We start from the raw sequence: 19,331 nt of genomic DNA, 5'->3' as shown, positions 1-19,331 counted from the left end.
CATAGAAAATTCCCCTTTACCCCAAAGGACGAAAATAAAAATTTCCCAAAACACAAAAAATGTCCCTTTGCCCAAAATGACGAAACTAAAAATTTCCCAAATTTTTCCCAGTTTGTCTTTGGAATCTTTATCTTTGGTAATTTTTGTTTTTTGGAAATCTTGTCTTTCATACATTTTGCACAAGTATATGCTTTATAACTTTCCAAAAATTTCCCTCTTCTCAGAAAATTTCCATTTGTCCCAAAAGACGAAACTAAAATCTTCCCAAAACACAGAGAATTTCCCTTTGCCCCAAAGGACGAAACTAAAAACTTTCCAAAACACAGAAAATTTCCCTTTGCCCCGACATGCGATACTGATTACTTTCCAAAACATAGAAAATTCCCCTTTACCCCAAAGGACGAAAATAAAAATTTCCCAAAACACAAAAAATTTCCCTTTGCCCAAAATGACGAAACTAAAAATTTCCCAGTTTGTCTTTGGAATCTTTGTCTTCGGTAATTTTTGTTTTTTGGAAATTTTGTCTTTGGAAATCTTGTCTTTCATACATTTTGCACAAGTATGTTTTATAAGTTACCAAAAATTTCCCTTTTTTCAGAAAATTTCCCTTTGTCCATAATGATGAAGCTAAAAACCTCAAAAAACGCCATTGTAATATCATTATTTTATTTAATAAAATATACTTGTTTGCAATATATGAAAGACAAGATTTCCAAAGACAATGTTTCCAAAAAACAAAAATTATCGAAGACAAGGATTCCAAAGACAAACTGGGAAAAACAAAAGTGTAAAAAACAAAATGGAAAAAACGAAGATTCCGCAAACCATTGGACGGTGGGATGTTATAGCCGGCTTTAGCACAAATATTGAGGAAACCACTACTTATTCGAAGCAAACACATCCCTTCATATTCACTGAACTATTTTGCAGCCTGGTTCAAACATTTTTTGTACAAATTATACGCAATGAAAAATTTCATTTGTTGGCTAATTCTACCCCGGTCTCCCCTACTGTAATAGAGTATTAGCTATGAGATAGTTTTCCACTTTGCCGTTTCTTGGCTTATTATCAAATGAATATGAATGAAAAATTATCAAATCCTGTACAGCAAAAACATAAAGTTAATGCAAGACAATTTCTCTGAGCGTTCACAAATGTCTTAAGAACTCCTTATTTTTTCTGTGATTGTTCACCTTGTCAAAATTTTCTTTCAATAACTTGCAAATAATCTAATCGGTAAAGGACCTGTAATGATTTTCTGATTCTCTTGACTAAAGGTCACGAATGATGTGATTTTGCATTATTAAGGGATTTTTTATGACATTTACAACAAATATGAGTAGGGGGAACTGGGGCAGTAGTAAACTGGGGTAGTTGTAAACACTGTGATTTTTTTTTATTAATTTTAAGACTGCAGAGGATAAAACCCATAAGCATTCATAGATACCATGGGGATGTATGTCCACAGATGAATTGGTCAAAAAAATCCTAATACTTTAAAAATAAAAATCATTTTTCCCGAAAATGTTGATATTTCGATTATTTTAGTCATTTGGATTTCCACCTGGAAATTTAAAACTGTGTAAAATAATCGAAATGTAGCAATACCAATTCTTTCCTACATCTTTTAGGATTATATTAATGCATTTACTAAAGAAATTGAGATTCTCATTATTTTAAAAGAATTAATAATTGGTCAGAAAACAGCATTTGGGGTAGATGTAAACAGGCAATTTCCCCGTAATTGTAGATGTCGCGAGTGTAGAATGAATGACAAAATATTTTGTCTTCTTCTTCATTTCATTCGTTTGACAGCTGCATCTCATGGTGGGAAATTTTTCGTTGTGTTCAATAATAAGTCACATGATGTCGAAATATGGGGAAAATCGATTGAAAAATGTCTTTGATTTGCATGTTTTTAGTTTTTTTGCTATTTTAATTATTCTTTGTAAAAATCTAGTGACAAAATAATTGAAAGTGGTGCAAAGTTAATTTCAAGGGTGGAAAAAAGGGTGTTAACATCCTCCCCAGAGAAAGTGTTTACTTCTACCCCAGGTATTTTGTGAAAAGAGAAAAATGCACAGTGACACAAATTTTATTTTTATGGAAAACTCAATTGTTTTCCAGCATCCGCATTACCCTCGATGAATTGCCTATACCCAAGGGTAAACCACGTAAACCATGAGCTAAGAAATATTTTCCAAAATATCACTGTATGCTTGGAAAATCACCTCAAATTCGCATCTATTGAAAATGTTTACATGTGCCCCAGTCTCCCCTATGTAAACTTAATGAGTATGCAAAAGGACAAAAAAAAATCGTTGCATTTCAAAAACTTTGTAGCCCGAATGTCTCTATAAATCGGGTGACATTTCGGTCCCAAATGCCCGAATTTGAGAGTGTCTACTGTATTTACCTCTTTGCATTAACAGGATAGTGAGAAAGCAAATGAATTAGAATTATGCTAAAAGAATTAGCTTATTTCCCTGCAGAAGGAAAATAAATTGTATTCTTGGGAAAGATCAATTACATATACTTCTATATTTTTTTTTTAATATTCTTTATATATAATGTGAAAATAGTGGTAAAAAAAAACTTAAATAGAAAAGATATTGAGCATTAACGACACGTGAGTTACAATTGATGACATAATTTGTTCGTAATTTATCATCGCTGTTCATTTTCTTAAAATTGGCCTAATGCCAAAAATGCAGAGCGAAAGCCAGTATGTTTGGAGCAAGATAGTGTTCTTTTTTTTTCAAAGTTGAATCTTTTGTTAATTTCAGTTCAATTGTCACTCGAGACGGAAAAGACATGGTTACAGTGCGAATGTGAACGCTGGGGAATGAGTAAGTTAATTTTCATTGAGATTATTAATTAATCTTGTTTTTTTTTTGACCACAATGATGACGGTTCTTTCACTCTGCAAAAATTCATTGACGTAGAATGTTTATATGAAAAAAAAAACATACTTCCATGGACACGTGAATTGTTTTTTTTTTTTCATGTCTTGTCTCTCATGCTTGGCTGGTGCGCCTGTTTCTTTCCAGTTCAAGAGGAATCTCATTCGACGCCGGCACTTTTGACAGCTGGAGGTCCAAATGTTGGCAATAGTGCAATGTCACTGGGAATAATTCCTGAACATTCACTTCTTGAATCATGTGCACGATTGTCCGTGAGTCTCGAGGGTCCGGGCATTTTTGCTGGCACCACAAATCAATCGAGCTGTTCATCGTCACTATCTGGACATTCGTCAAAATCAGGCTCACACCATCATATGACAATGGAGGAGCTGAGGGCGGTCAATCGCTATGCTGAAAGTACAAAGAGTCTCTCATACTTGCCACAGGTAATTTTTCCAACATTCAACATTACCATGAGAAATACATTTGTATTGAGAGGAGTGCGAAATTTAACAATCTAATTGATTAACAACTTTCATAATCTATTTTTCTCCTATTCAAATTGAGAATTTAATGCCCTAATAAACTGCGAGAAATGCTTCATTTTTACTTTCATTTTTATTTGACAATGTATTTTTTTTGAATTGCTATTTTTTTATGATTTTCTTTCTGTAATATTTTTATGACTGCAGATTTGATAACTTTTTAAAAATGAGATTTTATTATTTTACTAACAAGTTTTATTATTTTTTGATTGATGATTTCTACTTTTTGCACTGTTATTTTTATTTTTCTTATTTTTAGCTGTATTTATTTTATGGGGGAAGCACACAATCTCTTGTACATATACCATTTTCTCTTCATAGGTATACAGGTTTTTTCCTTCTTCCTAATTTTATTTGTAACACAAATTCTGTAATATTTTCATTGTTCATATATGATCAATTAGAAGAAATCACATAATTAAAGAAGGTTATTCGAATGATGGTAAGTTTCATGCAACTTCTGATGGAAACATTTTGACATAAAACATTTAACACAGCAGAAATCTTGTGTGACGTTTGACACTGGTAAAAATAAAAGGATCAAATTGATCCTTTTGCAAAGGATGGATCAAATTCACATATTCTGTTATGTGAAATCTGCATTCATAGTTCGAAAATTGATCCATCCTTTGCAAAAGGATCAAATTTGGATCAATTTGATCCTTTTATTTTTACCAGTTGTGGAAGTAATAAATTTACCTTTTAACTGAGTTTTCTTACAATTTTCAAGGTTGATCAAAATTTAAATTTCAAAGTTTTAGCTTCCAAAACAAAGACTATGCATTAAAAGTCTTCTTTACCAACTCCTCAGTTCTGAGATAAATCTTTAAGCTTTAAATTTTTAAAGCAACCTCTAAGGAAGATTCATATTTTTCGCTAAAGATTTCCAATTGTAGAGTGTCAAATTTCTTTGAGCTTTGAATTTAAAATTAAAAGAAAAAAGTGTTTTTTTTATTTTAAGCTGGCCTGAGGGGTCTTTTAAACCTTTAAATACAAAAAAAAATCGGGACAAGTTTGGAATAAATTAATCATCATTAAAATTAGTCTCCAACTCAGAATCGTAAATCTTTAAACATATTTAAAATATCTTAAAGCTTTCTTACTCTTAGAATTGAAGAGTAGAAATCTCAACAACGATAATTCTTTTAAACGTTGATAATTTATTTTTAAAATTTACGACTTTATAACGATGTAAATTAATTTATAGAGTTTGAAATCAATTTAATTTACTCATTTTCACAGCAGTATTTCTAATTTTTTACTTAATTTTAATTAAAATAATTAAGCGAAATAAGTTTCAAGTCATACGAATCCGGAAAGAGTTCCAGCCGTACCATTTGGTTGAAATTATAATGTTTCCATTTATATTTCTCATATTCTAAGATTTGTCTTGTCCTATAATTTGGCTTTTGTAATTGAAAGTACTTCTCAATAATCCTCTTTTTACCTCTCAAACTCTCTTGGCTTCCAAAGGTTCGAGGAATTGAGTTTCGGTCTTAGGTGACATCCCTACTAGTCAAGATTTATTAAAGAATCAACTTTCCCCGGTCACCTCCCACCCTTTTTAACTCCTCCAAAAAACATTATTTTTTGACTTATCTCAAAATTGGTGTAGGAAATTTTGTTCATTTTTGGATATGTTTTGGAGGTAGTCTGGACAGACATTTACTGAAAAAATCACCGATTTGAATTATTCAAGGTAAAAATTCAACTACCCCTGAAATTAGTACATTTCAACCGATTTGATCAAATTTTAATTTATTTGAAAGGTCTTGAAATTTCAAACCCGACTTTAGTCACAATCGGTTATGAATCGGTAAAGTAAAAGAGTTATTTTGAAAATACTGTTTTTTCGGTATTTTCAGTTTTTTAACCCATATAAATATCAAACGGTAAGAGATATCGACTTTCAGTTCTCGAAAGAGTGGTTTCTGGAGGAGAAGGAGTGGGATGAGAGGCAAATGCATGTGTTTTTTCGATTCCTTAGATAGACTTTTGGGGGGGGTACTCAGAACAATCAAAGTCGCTAACTTTGTCTCTTTGGTCAGAAAATTGATCAGAAAAAATTCTGTTCTTCTGAACAGATTATTAGCATATGCAAGAACAAGAGGTCGGACGTCTTTGAAATGTGTGAATGAAATGTCCGTTGGGGCACTCTCTAAAACATATCCAAAAATGAAATGCATCGATGGTCTGGTTCTTGAGATATTCCTAAAAGAGTGGTTTCTGGAGGGGAAGGATAGACGTTGGGGTGAAATTGAAGTGACATTTGGATTCCTTAAATCAACTTATGGGGGGGGAGGGGTAATCAGAACATTCCAAATCGATATCTTCATCAGTTTGTCCAGAAAATGGGATAGAAGGGTTTCTGTAATTTTTTCCTTGCGTTTAACATTTTAAAATTCTTGCAAAAGTCGATGAATAAAAAAAAGTAAGATGTCCAAAAAAATGTTTCTTCTACAAATTATACCCTTTGAGTTCCTCTAACAAAGAGTCTATATGTTAGAATTGTGGGTCACTCCTGGTCCCAGCAGTAGATGACTAAAAATGACGTTGCAAAAAGTGTCTTCTTCGACATAAATGGTTCTGAATGACCATGGTTTACTCATAGCAGATTACATATACCAGATTCTGAAAGCTAATGAACCAAGCTTTCCAACAATAGTTCACTCATCCAATTATGTTCATCAGGAGCTGAGATATACCACTCCAAACTTTCGACCTCTTGTACTGACAGAATATATGTGCTCATCTAATATATAGCTTGGGACCGTGCAAAGTATGGGTACTTTACCATACACCTAAAATTTTTACAAAAAAAAGTTTAAACGGAGCTCCTTTTAGGGAGTTCGAGCACTCACAAAGCATTGGACACATTGCCACTCTTTTTTTTAATTTGTATTTTAAAGTGTTTCGTTTACAATATTATTATTGCTCTTTTTAATAAATCAATTTCTATGAGTACTAATTAATTATTTTCTTGATTATATTCTCTGTGATATTTTTATGTCAAACTGTTTCCACTGTACGGTTTTTTACAAAAAATTTCAGAAAACTGTATTATTAAAAGCTAGGTAATATTTAAATTTCAAATCCTAAAATGAATTTGCAATCTTGTTTTTTTTTTCTTAAATTCTATATTTCGTAAGAAAATATTTAACTTCTTGAGTAAGCTTCAATCAAAAATAATTCAATGTCACACCCCTTGAAAGGCTAATAGTTGTAGTAATTTATTTAATAAAATATTCTGTAGGGGAGACTGGGGCAAAAAGTCACAAATCGAAAATTTTAAAATGTTGTAAGTTTGTTAGAATTTAAACAAGGAATTTAGAAAATAAAAAATATCGAAATTTTTAGCCCTATTTTTGAAATATTTTCCGTGCAGAAGATATCAATTATTAGCTACTTATTTTAATTTTGATGCACTGGTGAATATTTCCCAAATTATCTGGATATTCTTTGAATACGAATCCGCTATCTATTTTAGAATTTCACAAAAGTTCTTTTCTCCAGAAATCCTTTTAATAAAAATGACCACTTGGGGTAAAAAGTAACAAAAGGTATAGAGCAAAAAGTAATAAAAAAACGAAGCAATTTCTGATGTCTCACGGTGAAACGAAACGTCATTATCATATCTCACCGCTTGTTGTTTGCATTGGTCAAACGATTTGCAGTCTTTTGTGTGTTTTTTTTCTAAAATAGCCTAAAATGCGCTTTTCTCTCTCAGATAGAGAAAACTGTGTTTTACAAAGGTATAGAAGAATAAATTTCCAATGAAAATATGTCCTCTAGGTATTTTACTTAAATTTACGGAATCCCGTATTAAAGCGAATCAAAATGTGATAGTATCTTATGCATGATAGTATTTGCCCTAGCATTTTTGAGAATGATCACAAAGTTACCTTTTAGAAAACGGCTCGATAAATATATTTCCTTATAAAATAGAAGAAAATGACTTTCACAGAGTTATAGAGGGTAAATTTCCTATAAAAATACGCTAATTAGAAATTTCGGAGGTGCTCGGGTAACTTGTAAAAAAATAATATATCCGATTTGTGACTTTTTGCCCCAGTCTCCCCTAAGGATGGAAACTTTAGTTACAAATTTATCTTAAGCGATAATTAAAGGTTTCCTTCTGCTGAAAATTTGACCACTCCCCCAAGAAAATCAATTGGTACTTTCACAGACTTATTTCTGTTTTTTTTTTTAATTTTCTATCACTAAACACGAAAGAACGGATTTTTTTTATTAATTGCATCGATACATTCGGTCGTTTATTTATTTGGAATAATTCTTGTACTGTAAGAACAAACCAGGCTATTGTGATTGTCCACGATCATTACCTTCTAATAGGGGATGTGTCATCCGTAAGAATTTTACTAAGTTTCGCTGCGATCAGCGAATAATCGCTTTGAGTGGACATAATTCATATAAGAAAGCCTGACTAACAAAGGATGTTTTTAATCTATTTGTCTTTTGCATAGCACCTCTGGAATAATAAAAGGGTGTTTAAAACAAATGTTATAAAGGTTGTTCCTTATTTTATAAATATTTAGTGACAGGGTCTTTGGGCTCCGCCCATAATAAAATTTTTGGGGTGTGTCAGAGTATCCTTAGGGCCTCGACAGACCTGAGTATTAGCCGAGAGACGGCTTAGCATAATTTTTTATTCGAAGTAATGATTAAACTATATTTCCATAATTTTCCACTAAGTCATCTCTCGGCTTAAGTCGTAAGTGTGTCTAGGGCATTACGTTGAACAAGGGGCGTGGTCTAAAATTACCTTTAGGATAGTGCTTAATTAGGAAGTTAAATACTACTTTTTTACGAGATATGGGAATAAAAACTAATTTAAATTTCACAACTTTGTAAATCCTGAATTGTCTGGTTTTTTTTTAATTTAAAATTAGTATTAGGTGGTTGCATGAAACTGATAACTAAATAAGTTTAATGTGATAATTCAATCTAATTTACTCATTTCTTTTAATTGATCATTCTGATATTTTACTCATCATTCACTTATATAGAGAGTCTTTTCATAAAATTGTACAAGTCTTATGCCATCTTCTTGCTTTTAGTGTTAAGCGAAGAATGAAAAGAAAAAAAGAAGAAATAACGATGACATGTGAGATTCTTATTAGGATTAAGAGGATAATTTCTTCCATGAGGGAGGGTTGGGGCTATATTGAGAAGAAAAGACAGAGGTATAGAAAGAGAAAGGAAAGAAAAGTGTGTGATTTTTATTGATCTGTTCTTAGACCTACATTTTCTTCTTCTCTTCTTAATTTTTTTTTTGCCGATGTGTATACACAATTAAACAAACATATTATATAAAAAAGAAAACCACTTTCAAAGGTCCATGAACGACAGACGGCGCGCATGAGGACACGCTCCGAATGGTTTTTGGGGGCTCGTGGTGGTTCATTGGAACTTCATCCGGACCATATGCGACAGTCCACGAGTCCAGGATGCAATCAATCATCGACACTGCCATCAACAGCAACAATCGGTACCTACAACAATGCAAAAAATGACTTAAATGCTACTACTCCTTTGCTAGTTGTTGCTAAATCATCACCACTTACAATCACATGTAACCATAACAATGATAACAATTTGGGGGAGTTTGCACGCAGTGATTCTCTCGATAGAGTCTATGTTGCTTCATCTTCCACACATGCATCACGGATGATGAGGAGGCGCGGTCGTGGTGCTACAATTGGAGCAACGATGGGTGTCTATAGCACCACCAATCGAATGATTAATTCACACCACCCACCTCCCCATCAAATACATCATCATACACATCATCATCAACACCTTGTGCATCCATCATCATCCAATTCTCGACACACTTCACAGAATGTTGCACGTCAAAATAGTGCCCTAATGATCTTCTTCACCGTTCTCGACTTTATATTTTAATCAATTATTATTATTATTTTTTTTTTTAATTCTTTATTTTCAACCCCATTTTTCATCCAATTTTACATTTTATCGTAAATTTATTTTTATGTGATTAAGTGAACACAATTTGTTCTCAAATGTCCTGTTTTTACTTATTTAATTTATGACTGAAAAATAGCATTTTATTATTCTTAGTGCGAGTTGAGGAATTTGGAGAAAAGATTTACAGTTGTGTGCAAAATATGTTTCTGCTGCAAAATTTATTTCATGGCAAATTTAATAACCCTTTAATTTCAGCCACAAGAGCAACGGTAGAAAACCTATTTGAGTATGGAATGCCTAGAGATTGAATTTGTGGTGTTTTAACTAGTTATTAATTCAATTTGTCTTACACAGAAAAAAATGTTCGTAAATGTTTGTGAATTCCTATGGGGGAGTTACGAAATGCTCGTGAATCCCATAACCCACAAACATGTTCGTAAAAGTTTGTACTTTTTTCACAAACATTGTTCGTAACATGATCACTTGACGAGTTTTTTTTGTACTTTTACAAACACTTTTCCGTAAATGTTCGTAAAATTTTGTCATTTGTTCGTAAATGTTTGTTTTCCTGTCGAACATTTTACGAACATTTACGAAAAAATTACAAAATTTTACGAACATTTTTTGTGTGTTTACGAACATTTACGAACAAATGTTTGTAAAATACAAAAAATGTTCGTCAAATGATCATGTTACGAACAATGTTTGTGAAAAAGTACAAACTTTTACGAACTTGTTTGTGGGTTATACGATTCACGAGCATTTTGTAACTCCCTCATAGGAATTCACAAACATTTACGAACATTTTTATAAAATATTTTTTTCGGTGTATTAAACAGCTTAAATTGAAAGAAAGGTAACGCTTTGGAAAAAAGGAAACACATATTTTGACCTGGACTTATCCTCCTTTATTACTACACAAACTGTTTGTGTAGTATTAATATTATTTAATATATAAAAATAAAATTAATAAAAAAACGTTTGTTTTTATTAATTAATTAGGATAAGTCCAGGTCAAAATCCGTGTTTCCTTTGTCCAAAGTTCAACTCTTGACCGATTCTTAAGCAGAAAGGTAACACTTTGAGAATGACAAAAAAATTCCAGGATGGCAATTCTTCAATGATATGACAATGTCATATGTCAAATTTAAAAAATTTTATGTGGTAAATCTGAAAAAAAAAATTATCAAAAATCAGATTCATATCGCAGTTACTAAGAGCTTCATAGAGCTCCTTACAATGACCATTCGATGCTCACTGGACTTTAATGTTGTCCTGTTCTTGGATTTACAATGAAAATTTGTCATACGACATTGTCATAACGTTATAAAATTCCCCTACAGGAAAAGGTCCTTTTTTGTTATTCAAAAATAAACTGAGTAAGCATAGATTTATTTAATGTTCTTACTCACAGAAGAATTGAAAAAAATCTAGATAATTTGGTACTACCCAACCTCATAAAATTTTAAGGGTTTTCTAAGAAATTATGACTTTATCAAGTGATTTGCATACATCGTTTTTGTCTTGGAATAAATAGAAAATTTTAATTTTTACATGGGCAAAAATACCATAATTTAAATAATTTTAGACAGGGTGCTTATAAGCATCAATCTTCCAAGTTTGAAGTGCGATGCAGTAGACTCTCGCTCAATCGGCTCTTTCTCAATCGGGCAAAAAATTTTGTTGATAATTTTCACGTCTAATTATGAAGCTAATTTGCTCAAATCTGCTGTAGTTCTTCCTACTTTCTCGTGATTCTTTATAATTGACTGCTTTTTGTGGAATTTACAAAGGCTTTGACGCCCAAATCTATCGATGAACCGGATGACATTTTGCCCCAAATGCCCAATTGAGAGAGAGTCTACTGTTTTTTTTAATATTACAGTAGACTCTCTCCCAATCGGGCATATGGGGCAAAATGCCATCGAAATTATCGAGAGATTTGGGTATCAAAATCATTATAAATTCTACATAAAGCGCTCAAATTTTAAGAATCACGATAAAACAAGGGGAAATACAGCGAATTTGAACAAATTTGCTTTAAAATCAAACGTAAAAATTGATTGAGTGAGAGCCTACTGTAATTGATTTTTTGTTACTTTCTTTTCAGAAGGGTTGTTCAGAAAGTTGGCAAACCGTTCAACGTGTTTGTTTAACTAAAATTAGTCTGAATACGTTTAAAAATGAATTGATATATAGAGGTGAATTTGACTCAAATTTTGGACAGCTGGTTCTAAATTTAGACACTTTGGTTCTAAATTTGGACACTTTGGTTGTAATTTTGGACAGCTAATGCGCATCAATAGGATGCCCATTGTTCTTCATTTATTCATTTTTTCTTCAAGTATTCCGACACGATTAATAATAACTGAATTTTCAACAAAGCACTTTTAACGCAAATCATTATTCAAAATTTAACGTATTTAGTGTTAAAATCTTCCAAAAAGAATAAATATTTAGATAGAATTCATTTATTCATCAAATATTGGAATAAAAATCCATCATTTTAATCAATTTATTTTTAGTGTCCAATTTTATCCTCAAAGTGTCCAAAATAAGAAACTGGACAAAATTATGAGTCTTTCCCCTACTGTACTTCTATATTCTTAACAACATTAATTAAATATTTTTATATTGAAAAAAAAAAAAGAAAAAATATGCTGTTTTTTTAATCTTCTTGAGCCACGTAACTTCTTTAAAGAATAAATTCCCTGCTCAAATTTTACGTTGCGTAAAAATTAAAATTTAAACATAAATAAAAAAGGCTATTATAGATCTAGGTCATGGCACTTTTAATAAAATTCGACTTATCAACCTGATCATTTGATATAATATTGAAAAATTTTCGTAGGCACCAAGATGGTTTGTCGAGTTAAAACAACTGAGCTGTTGTTGAATATTTTCATGACCTAATTAGGTATTTATTTATTATCCATTTTATTTTATAGCTCTAAAATAGATTTATTCGATTAATTATACAACTTTTAATATTCCAATAGCCAAATAAAGAAATACCGTGTATTTTCATGGAAATTAGGACACATTTTTAGGGCAAAATCACATTGGCAGTAAAATGCTCACGGTATTTCGTTAATTTACGCATTTTTATTGCAATTTTCTTGCAAATTCTCAATTACCGTATTACCTTATTTCACATTCGAGGGCACTATATAGGTGAAACTAATCTAAGAAAATTGAAGAAATAAAACGAAAATACGATAAACGGCGAGCAAAAAACTGTACGATTAATTTCGCTTACAGTTTTTTTTGCTCACCGTTTAATACGTTTTCGTTTTATTTCTTCAATTTTCTTATATTATTTTCACCTAGTGCCATCGAGTATATGAGATAAGGTAATACGATAATCGAGAATTTGCCGAAAAATTGCAATGAAAATGCGTAAATTAACGAAATACGGTGAGCATTTTACTGTCAATGTGATTGTGCCCTTAATGTGATTCTGCCTTTACTCTGAATAATTTATTGAGCGACCTCTATTGTACCTCAGTTGGTAGAGCACTCGTCTAGTTTACGAGAGACCCCCCCCCCAGATTATCTTTAGTGAAGGCAGGATTTTTTCCTGTCTCCGCTCCGAAGAAAATTGCGTTAATTTAGGTATCACTTATGGCCTCTACACACTCGAGAAATTTATGTCCATATTGAAGCAAATTCCCTACGCTCGTGTAGGGAAAACTCGTCAATATAGACATAAATTTATCTAGTGTGTAGAGGCCCTTTCTCTAATTGACAATTCTATGAGGTTTTAATTCTGAAAAAATAGTTTTTTTACAGTAGAGTCTTCTAAATGCGAACGCTCGGGAGGTATTTTTGACATTTCTCACCTCCCAAATTCGAACGATTTTTTCAAAACTAACGAAAGTTATGTGAGACTAAATTGTATTTTGAATCAAAGTGCCGTACTTTCTCACGAGTCTTAGTGGTAACATACTTCCTTTTCATTATATACGATCAAAATGTATGTAAACATTCAAGAAGAAGCACATAAATATGATTTTAATTCATCTAGAATATGAATTTTTTAACATAACCCCACAATTGACATTTTGAATCCAAACGTCGTTCGAATTTAAGAGATTCAGATTTGAGAGACTCTACTGTATAACCAACAATTTGTAATAAACTTAAAAGGCTTGAAGGTTATGAAATTTCAAAGCTCTTCAACTTTTCAATTAAATTTCATTTTTAGGGAATTTTATTTTAACATTGAAGCAGTCTCTGTGTCTTTAATTAAAAATTGAAAATATTACCATAAATATTGAGGTTATGTCAAGCATAACCTCAAACTATGTACTGTTAAAATTCAAAATCCCCGATCTAAGAGCAATTTTTATTAAAATTGAAACATTAGTAGGCAAAAATGAAATGACATTGTAATGCCCAACGATAACTTCTGCTTAGTAAACATGTTTTTGACATTTCAATGAGAGTGAGTGAGATCTAGGTCTAGTCATCTTGCTCACTCTCATAGGAAATTGTGAAAACATGTTAACAAAACAAAAGTTGTTGTGCGTTGGGCATAATGTTTTCTGGAATTTAAAACACTTCATTTATATGCTAAATGAATTCAATTCTAACCTAAAAAACTGATGAAAACAGTAACTCAAAAATAATTTCAATCGATTGTTATTGTCTTATATTTCGCAAAATGCAATTGAAAGAATGTGAATTATCAGAAGAATTAGAGTTTTTTTTCCAAGACAGCAGAATATTGATGAATTACCATTTTTTGCACGCAACTGTAAATTTCCTAAAACTACCACGTATTTTGTATATGCTAAGACATTCATATAGATATATTTTTAATTTAACTAATAAGTTAATCTTATAATCCCAATTTTTTGATTAAACATTTACTTTATCTTTTTTTGAATAAATAATTCACGAGTGATTTTGAGTGTTTGTGTGCTAATTCGCTAAGCATGTCAGTAACGTTTTTCAATGTTTCACTGTCAATTACTAAAATTCGTGTCTCTGTGCTTTAGTTTTTTTTTGTTGTTGTGGCGTGAAAAATAAATATGATAATAATTTCTAGAAAGTAATTGAAATGTGCGAAAGATAAATAAAATGGAAAAAAAAAGAAATATTGAATCAGTTGAGAATTAGAGGAGAAAAAAATTGTTGTCAATGGAGGAAAAACAATATTTAAAGATTTTTTTTTCAAAGTTTCTATTTAGTATTCGCAAATACCGTGACTCAGAACAGTTTGCAGATTTTTGCTCCCGTTTCTTTTTTTTTGCTTTCGCATTTGGAAAAGAGAATAAAGGTTAAATGTCGGAAAGAAAGAATTTTTGCAATTTGTGTTTGCTGAGGCAAAAAAAGTATCAAGCAAATGTTAATCATTTTCACACATGATTGTCACTGTAAATAACATTTTAATACTGGCAAGACAGAAAAGGAATTGTGGATAAGTGTGTGTGTTGCTAAGAATGGACAAAGTTATTTAATTCCAAAGAGGAATTTATAAAATTTTATTGATTAGTGTCGATTGCATTTGGAATTTGATTTGCTAGTCATACATTTCTATTTTGTACAATTGTTTCACGGGTAAGGAGTATTGAAGTGTTAAAGAATTTGCTTTTCTTCTTTTTTTGTATTGCGCAATTTTATTTTTATTTTTACACACATTTGATTTATTCTGTGTATTGTTTATTTAATTGCGTCTCCTTTTAATTCTAATTTCAACTTATTTATTACTTGTTGATCTCTCAGTTTTTCTTACAATGGAATTGATTTCCGTTTTAATTGCCTGGGTTGGTGGTGGATTTAGGCGGAAATTTGATCTATTGACCCAAATTAGAGGCATGGCAGAAGAATGCAATAAAATTTTTTTTGCGTAATGTTTCTTTTTCGTGATGGGAACAATTGTTCAATAATTCAACATTTACAAGATTTTTCATTTATTATACGAAATATTTTTTTCCCCGTAAGACTATTGTTTAATTTTTTTCTCAATCTCTATGAACTTGATCTTAATTGCTTGAATCACGTTTAGGTAAATGTTTAATGAATTATTTATTAAATAAAGTTGTATGTGACATATTCTAAAAAACCTAAATATTATCACGTTCTGGCATGTTTTTGAGTCTTTTGGGAGACAATAAGATGTGCGGAAATTGAGGGGAAAGACAACAAAACGATGAATCACATACTGAGAATTTTTAATGGTAATAAGAAAATCAGATATCGATCAAGATTTATTGCAAGGCAATAGACAATCTTGTATCCCTTGCGCTTAGCAGTAAAGTCATCTTTCTGTGATCATCATTGAAAAAGTTTATACCGTATGCATCTTGCATATTTAATAGACTGACATCATATGGAACTATGATGCGTAATAATTTAATTTAGGATATGCATAGAAAAACGTAGTACAAAATGAGACAAAACGGACATTTAATTTTATACTGAGTTATAAGGCCTGAGAGATTTTCTAATCGCGCGACCACTCTAATAGAAAATTTATCGTACTATAATTTTGCTGAAGATCATTTTTCTCTATCCTAAATCAAGTAAATTCGCTTAATCAGCTCGTAATCAACGGAATTATGCTCTGAATTGCAGTAGAAAATTTTAGTCAAATAGGCTCTGCAGTCGAAAAGAGAAACAAATTATAATAAAATTATTTTCGTATAGGGGGAGGTGGGGCTGCTTTGAGCTGTGGGGCTATACTGTTATACGATTTTTTCGCATATCTCTAATGGAAACTGGGTTTTAACATGATGTAATTTGGATAGACAAAATAATTGTGGATATAAATACAATAATTGTGTGGTCTGTGTGTGGTTTCAAACACTGAATGTGTGAGCGTTCGCACATCCATCAGACAACTCCAGCTTGAATATCATAACTTCACTAAAGCCTCGTAAGCCACAGTGAGACATTCGTGGTCATTTTCTCTTCGACAGGCGTATAGTCTCCTTCCCATCTCTATTAGACGATGGTTATTGACAGTGTGAACCGTGTGAACATGTTCATAGTCGATTTTTCGATAGTCATTTAGAAGAAAAAACAGTGCTCCAGAAAATGTGAAAAAAGTTGTTTTAAAGATCTTCTTTTAGTGCAGTGATAGTTTCCGCGGGTTCATGGGGGTACAGTATAGCAATCGGAAAATAATTTTTAATTGTAGATAAAATTTATTTCCAGAAAAAAGGGAATAACGAACCCAAACCCCCATCGTGTGAACGCTGCCCTCGGGGGCAAGAATCGCACAAGTCGTCATAATTTTTTCATTTTTCTGTCTAGAAAAAACCAACAATTTTTGTCCAGGAAAAACCAAGCATAGAAACCTAAAAGATCAGAGAACTTTTTGGTGTAGTGCAATTCACTGCCCATTTTATAGTTTAGTCAGAAAAAAGACCTGAATATGAAGTACGGAAAAATGTGCGAAGGCTGCCTACATTCCCCTACAATAGGCGGAAAAACGTGAAATTTGCCATAGGGGAATGTGGGCATGGTTCGCACAGAGTGAACCTTCAAACGATGCGAATTTTCTCTTTGTTTGCAAAGATTTGGTTTACTATTTTTCATCTCGTCTTGTAAGGTTAATAATCAATTATCGTATGGGTAAGATGTGACGACCTAGCTCTTTGCAAACAAAGAGAAAATTCGCATCGTTTGAAGGTTCACTCTGTGCGAACCATGCCTACATTCCCCTATATAATAACAATCTAGCCCCACAGCTCAAAGTAGCCACACCTCCCCCTAACTCAGCTCTTAATCTACCAAACTGGATAGTCTTAACAGTAATAGAAATATCTCGATAAATTCGGTTGAGAAAGATTGATTCAATAGTTTAGAAAAGGCAGAAAAGGCGAACTAAAGATTAAGACAGTTTAGTAAATTTTTGGTAATTTACCCCAAATCGTAATTTTTGATAAAAGAGTTTCTATAGACGAGGAATAACTGTTGAACAAATCATAAGACTTTGAAAATCCTTTAATTAATTTAAATTATTATGTCCTTAGATTTGGACGTTTAATAAGCGTCATGAGGGCTATATAGTATTTCCATCTGGTAAAGAAAAAAACCTCGATCTCTTTTAACTTGAAGGATATATCAATTTGAAAATTTTCGACTTGTCAAATTTACTCCAGGTTCTGATGTAATCACTAAAACTCTAAACTGGCTGAAATACTCATTCTTATGCAGCATTATTTTTTTTAGAGAGCAAGAGTAAAAGAAAATTCTGGTTAGTGTAAAATCAATTTTGTTCAGTAAAAATTAAAAGTAAAAATTTAGCAAAATGTTTCAGTTTTCCAAAATACTTAAACTTACGACTATGATGCTATGCTTTGAAAATGGTTGCTCGTTGAGTATTTTGGTTGAGAAGTTAATTTAATGGAATAAACTTGAAAACCATACAGTAGACTCTCTCTCAATCTTGCATATGGAGCAAAATGTCATCTAAATATCGAGAGATTTGGGCGTCAAAGTCATTGTAAATTCCACAAAATGCGCTCAATTATAAAGAATCACGATAAAGCAAGAGGAACTACAACGATTGAGCGAGAGTCTACTGTAGTTTTTCATTATTTTTTTTTCTAAAATATTTGCTAAAATAGTATAGAAGTCATACAATAATAATATTATTAAACCCTTGCAAACTTGTTACTTTGGGTTAAAAGTTAAAAGTAATGCACTATAATTTCGGATTAAAATTAATTAATTTTAATTTTAATTGACTTTGAAGAACCGTTATTAGAATGATTCAACTGCGTTTTCGTATAAAGACCAAATGTCTGCCTGGGTAATTTCTTAAACATATCCAAAAAGTGTAAAAATCGCACGACGCATTTTCGAGTAACCCCAAAATATAGTTTTGTAGGGGATGGGCAGGGATGGGGGGGGGGAATTAGGGACATCTTAATGGTCTAAGGGTCGGCTTCTGGGGAGTCCCCCGATGGTCCTACGACCCTATCTCTAACCGTTTGGGCTGTGGACATGATAACAGCCGAACAGACAGACAGACAAACGAAATCGACGTAATTTCTCAGAAAAGTTGTCTCCGGGAGATAGAAGGTGAAAATTTTGGGGGTTAAACAATCGAGGGATTTATATAGTGTTCTCTTTCTGGAGTTCAAGTAGTAAAATTAGATATCTGATCTGGAGGCTTGAGCCATATTTAACAATTTTTCTTAAAGTACTTACATTATGGAAACTGGGAATCCGAAACAACATTTTAAATCATTTTGGATATTATGTTCGGTCCATAAAGCAGTTTTTAGACAAAAGGTTTAGTTCAGTTCATCGGTAAGAGGTCCAGTAGAAATATTTGCATAAAACCACGAAAGTTATGTTTTGTGGATACCAGTGAATGCTAATCCTCGTCTGTAGTGCGTTAGGAACTGACTTGGCTATGAACGAGCTTAGTTGTCTCTGGACTTTAGTCGTAAATGTGTCCAGCACATAAAACGACTTAGCTATGACACTTAGCTTAGACACTTAACCGGTGGTAGCCAAAATCCCGAAAGCCAAAATCCCGAATGTTCGAAATCCTGAAAGGGATTAAATTATATGGAGGAAAATGTTTAGAATAATTTCCCAAGACACAGAAGATTTCCCTTTGCCTCCAGCAAACGCGGGTGCAATCGCGGAAGTAGCTATGACACTTTTAAGAATTTGGGATTTTGGCTTTCGGAATTTTGACCAGGACCCGACTTAACTCCTTTAATTCCTAGTTAGCAAGATTTTTGAAGAAATTGTTTATGATAAAATTTTAAGACCAAATGACATCCATTGCTTATTGAAAAATCAGTAATGTCGGCTTGAGACCGGTTTAGCCCAGTTCCCGATGGTCTAGAAATTCAAAATAGCAACCAATTTTATTGTTTTTTTTTTAATTTAAAGGATCACTGGCCCATGTTATCCAATCTTAAGTGATAATTTTCCAAAAAATCTTGATTGATAAGAAATT

General features: G+C 32.1%; 1 protein-coding gene across 4 annotated transcripts in view; it reads left to right on the top strand.

Moving 5' to 3' along the window:
- The window catches only part of LOC129803591 (uncharacterized), a 61,381-nt gene that overhangs the window by 35,264 nt on the left and 6,786 nt on the right, over positions 1–19,331 (top strand). For all 4 annotated transcript variants that reach the window (XR_008751874.1, XR_008751873.1, XR_008751872.1 and 1 more), the window contains exons 4-6: positions 2,787–2,849; positions 3,051–3,349; positions 8,804–8,957. Coding sequence is in view for 1 of the 4 variants with exons in the window: in XM_055850281.1 (XP_055706256.1) it covers positions 2,787–2,849; positions 3,051–3,349; positions 8,804–8,957 (516 nt within the window). In the remaining 3 variants the exon portion in view is untranslated. The remainder of the gene's footprint in view (positions 1–2,786; positions 2,850–3,050; positions 3,350–8,803; positions 8,958–19,331) is intronic.

This window comes from Phlebotomus papatasi, chromosome 2 (assembly GCF_024763615.1).
Source record: "Phlebotomus papatasi isolate M1 chromosome 2, Ppap_2.1, whole genome shotgun sequence".
Classification (NCBI taxonomy): domain Eukaryota; kingdom Metazoa; phylum Arthropoda; class Insecta; order Diptera; family Psychodidae; genus Phlebotomus; species Phlebotomus papatasi.
Note: the sequence above shows the minus strand (reverse complement) of the source record. Positions and strands in the feature narration are given on the sequence as shown.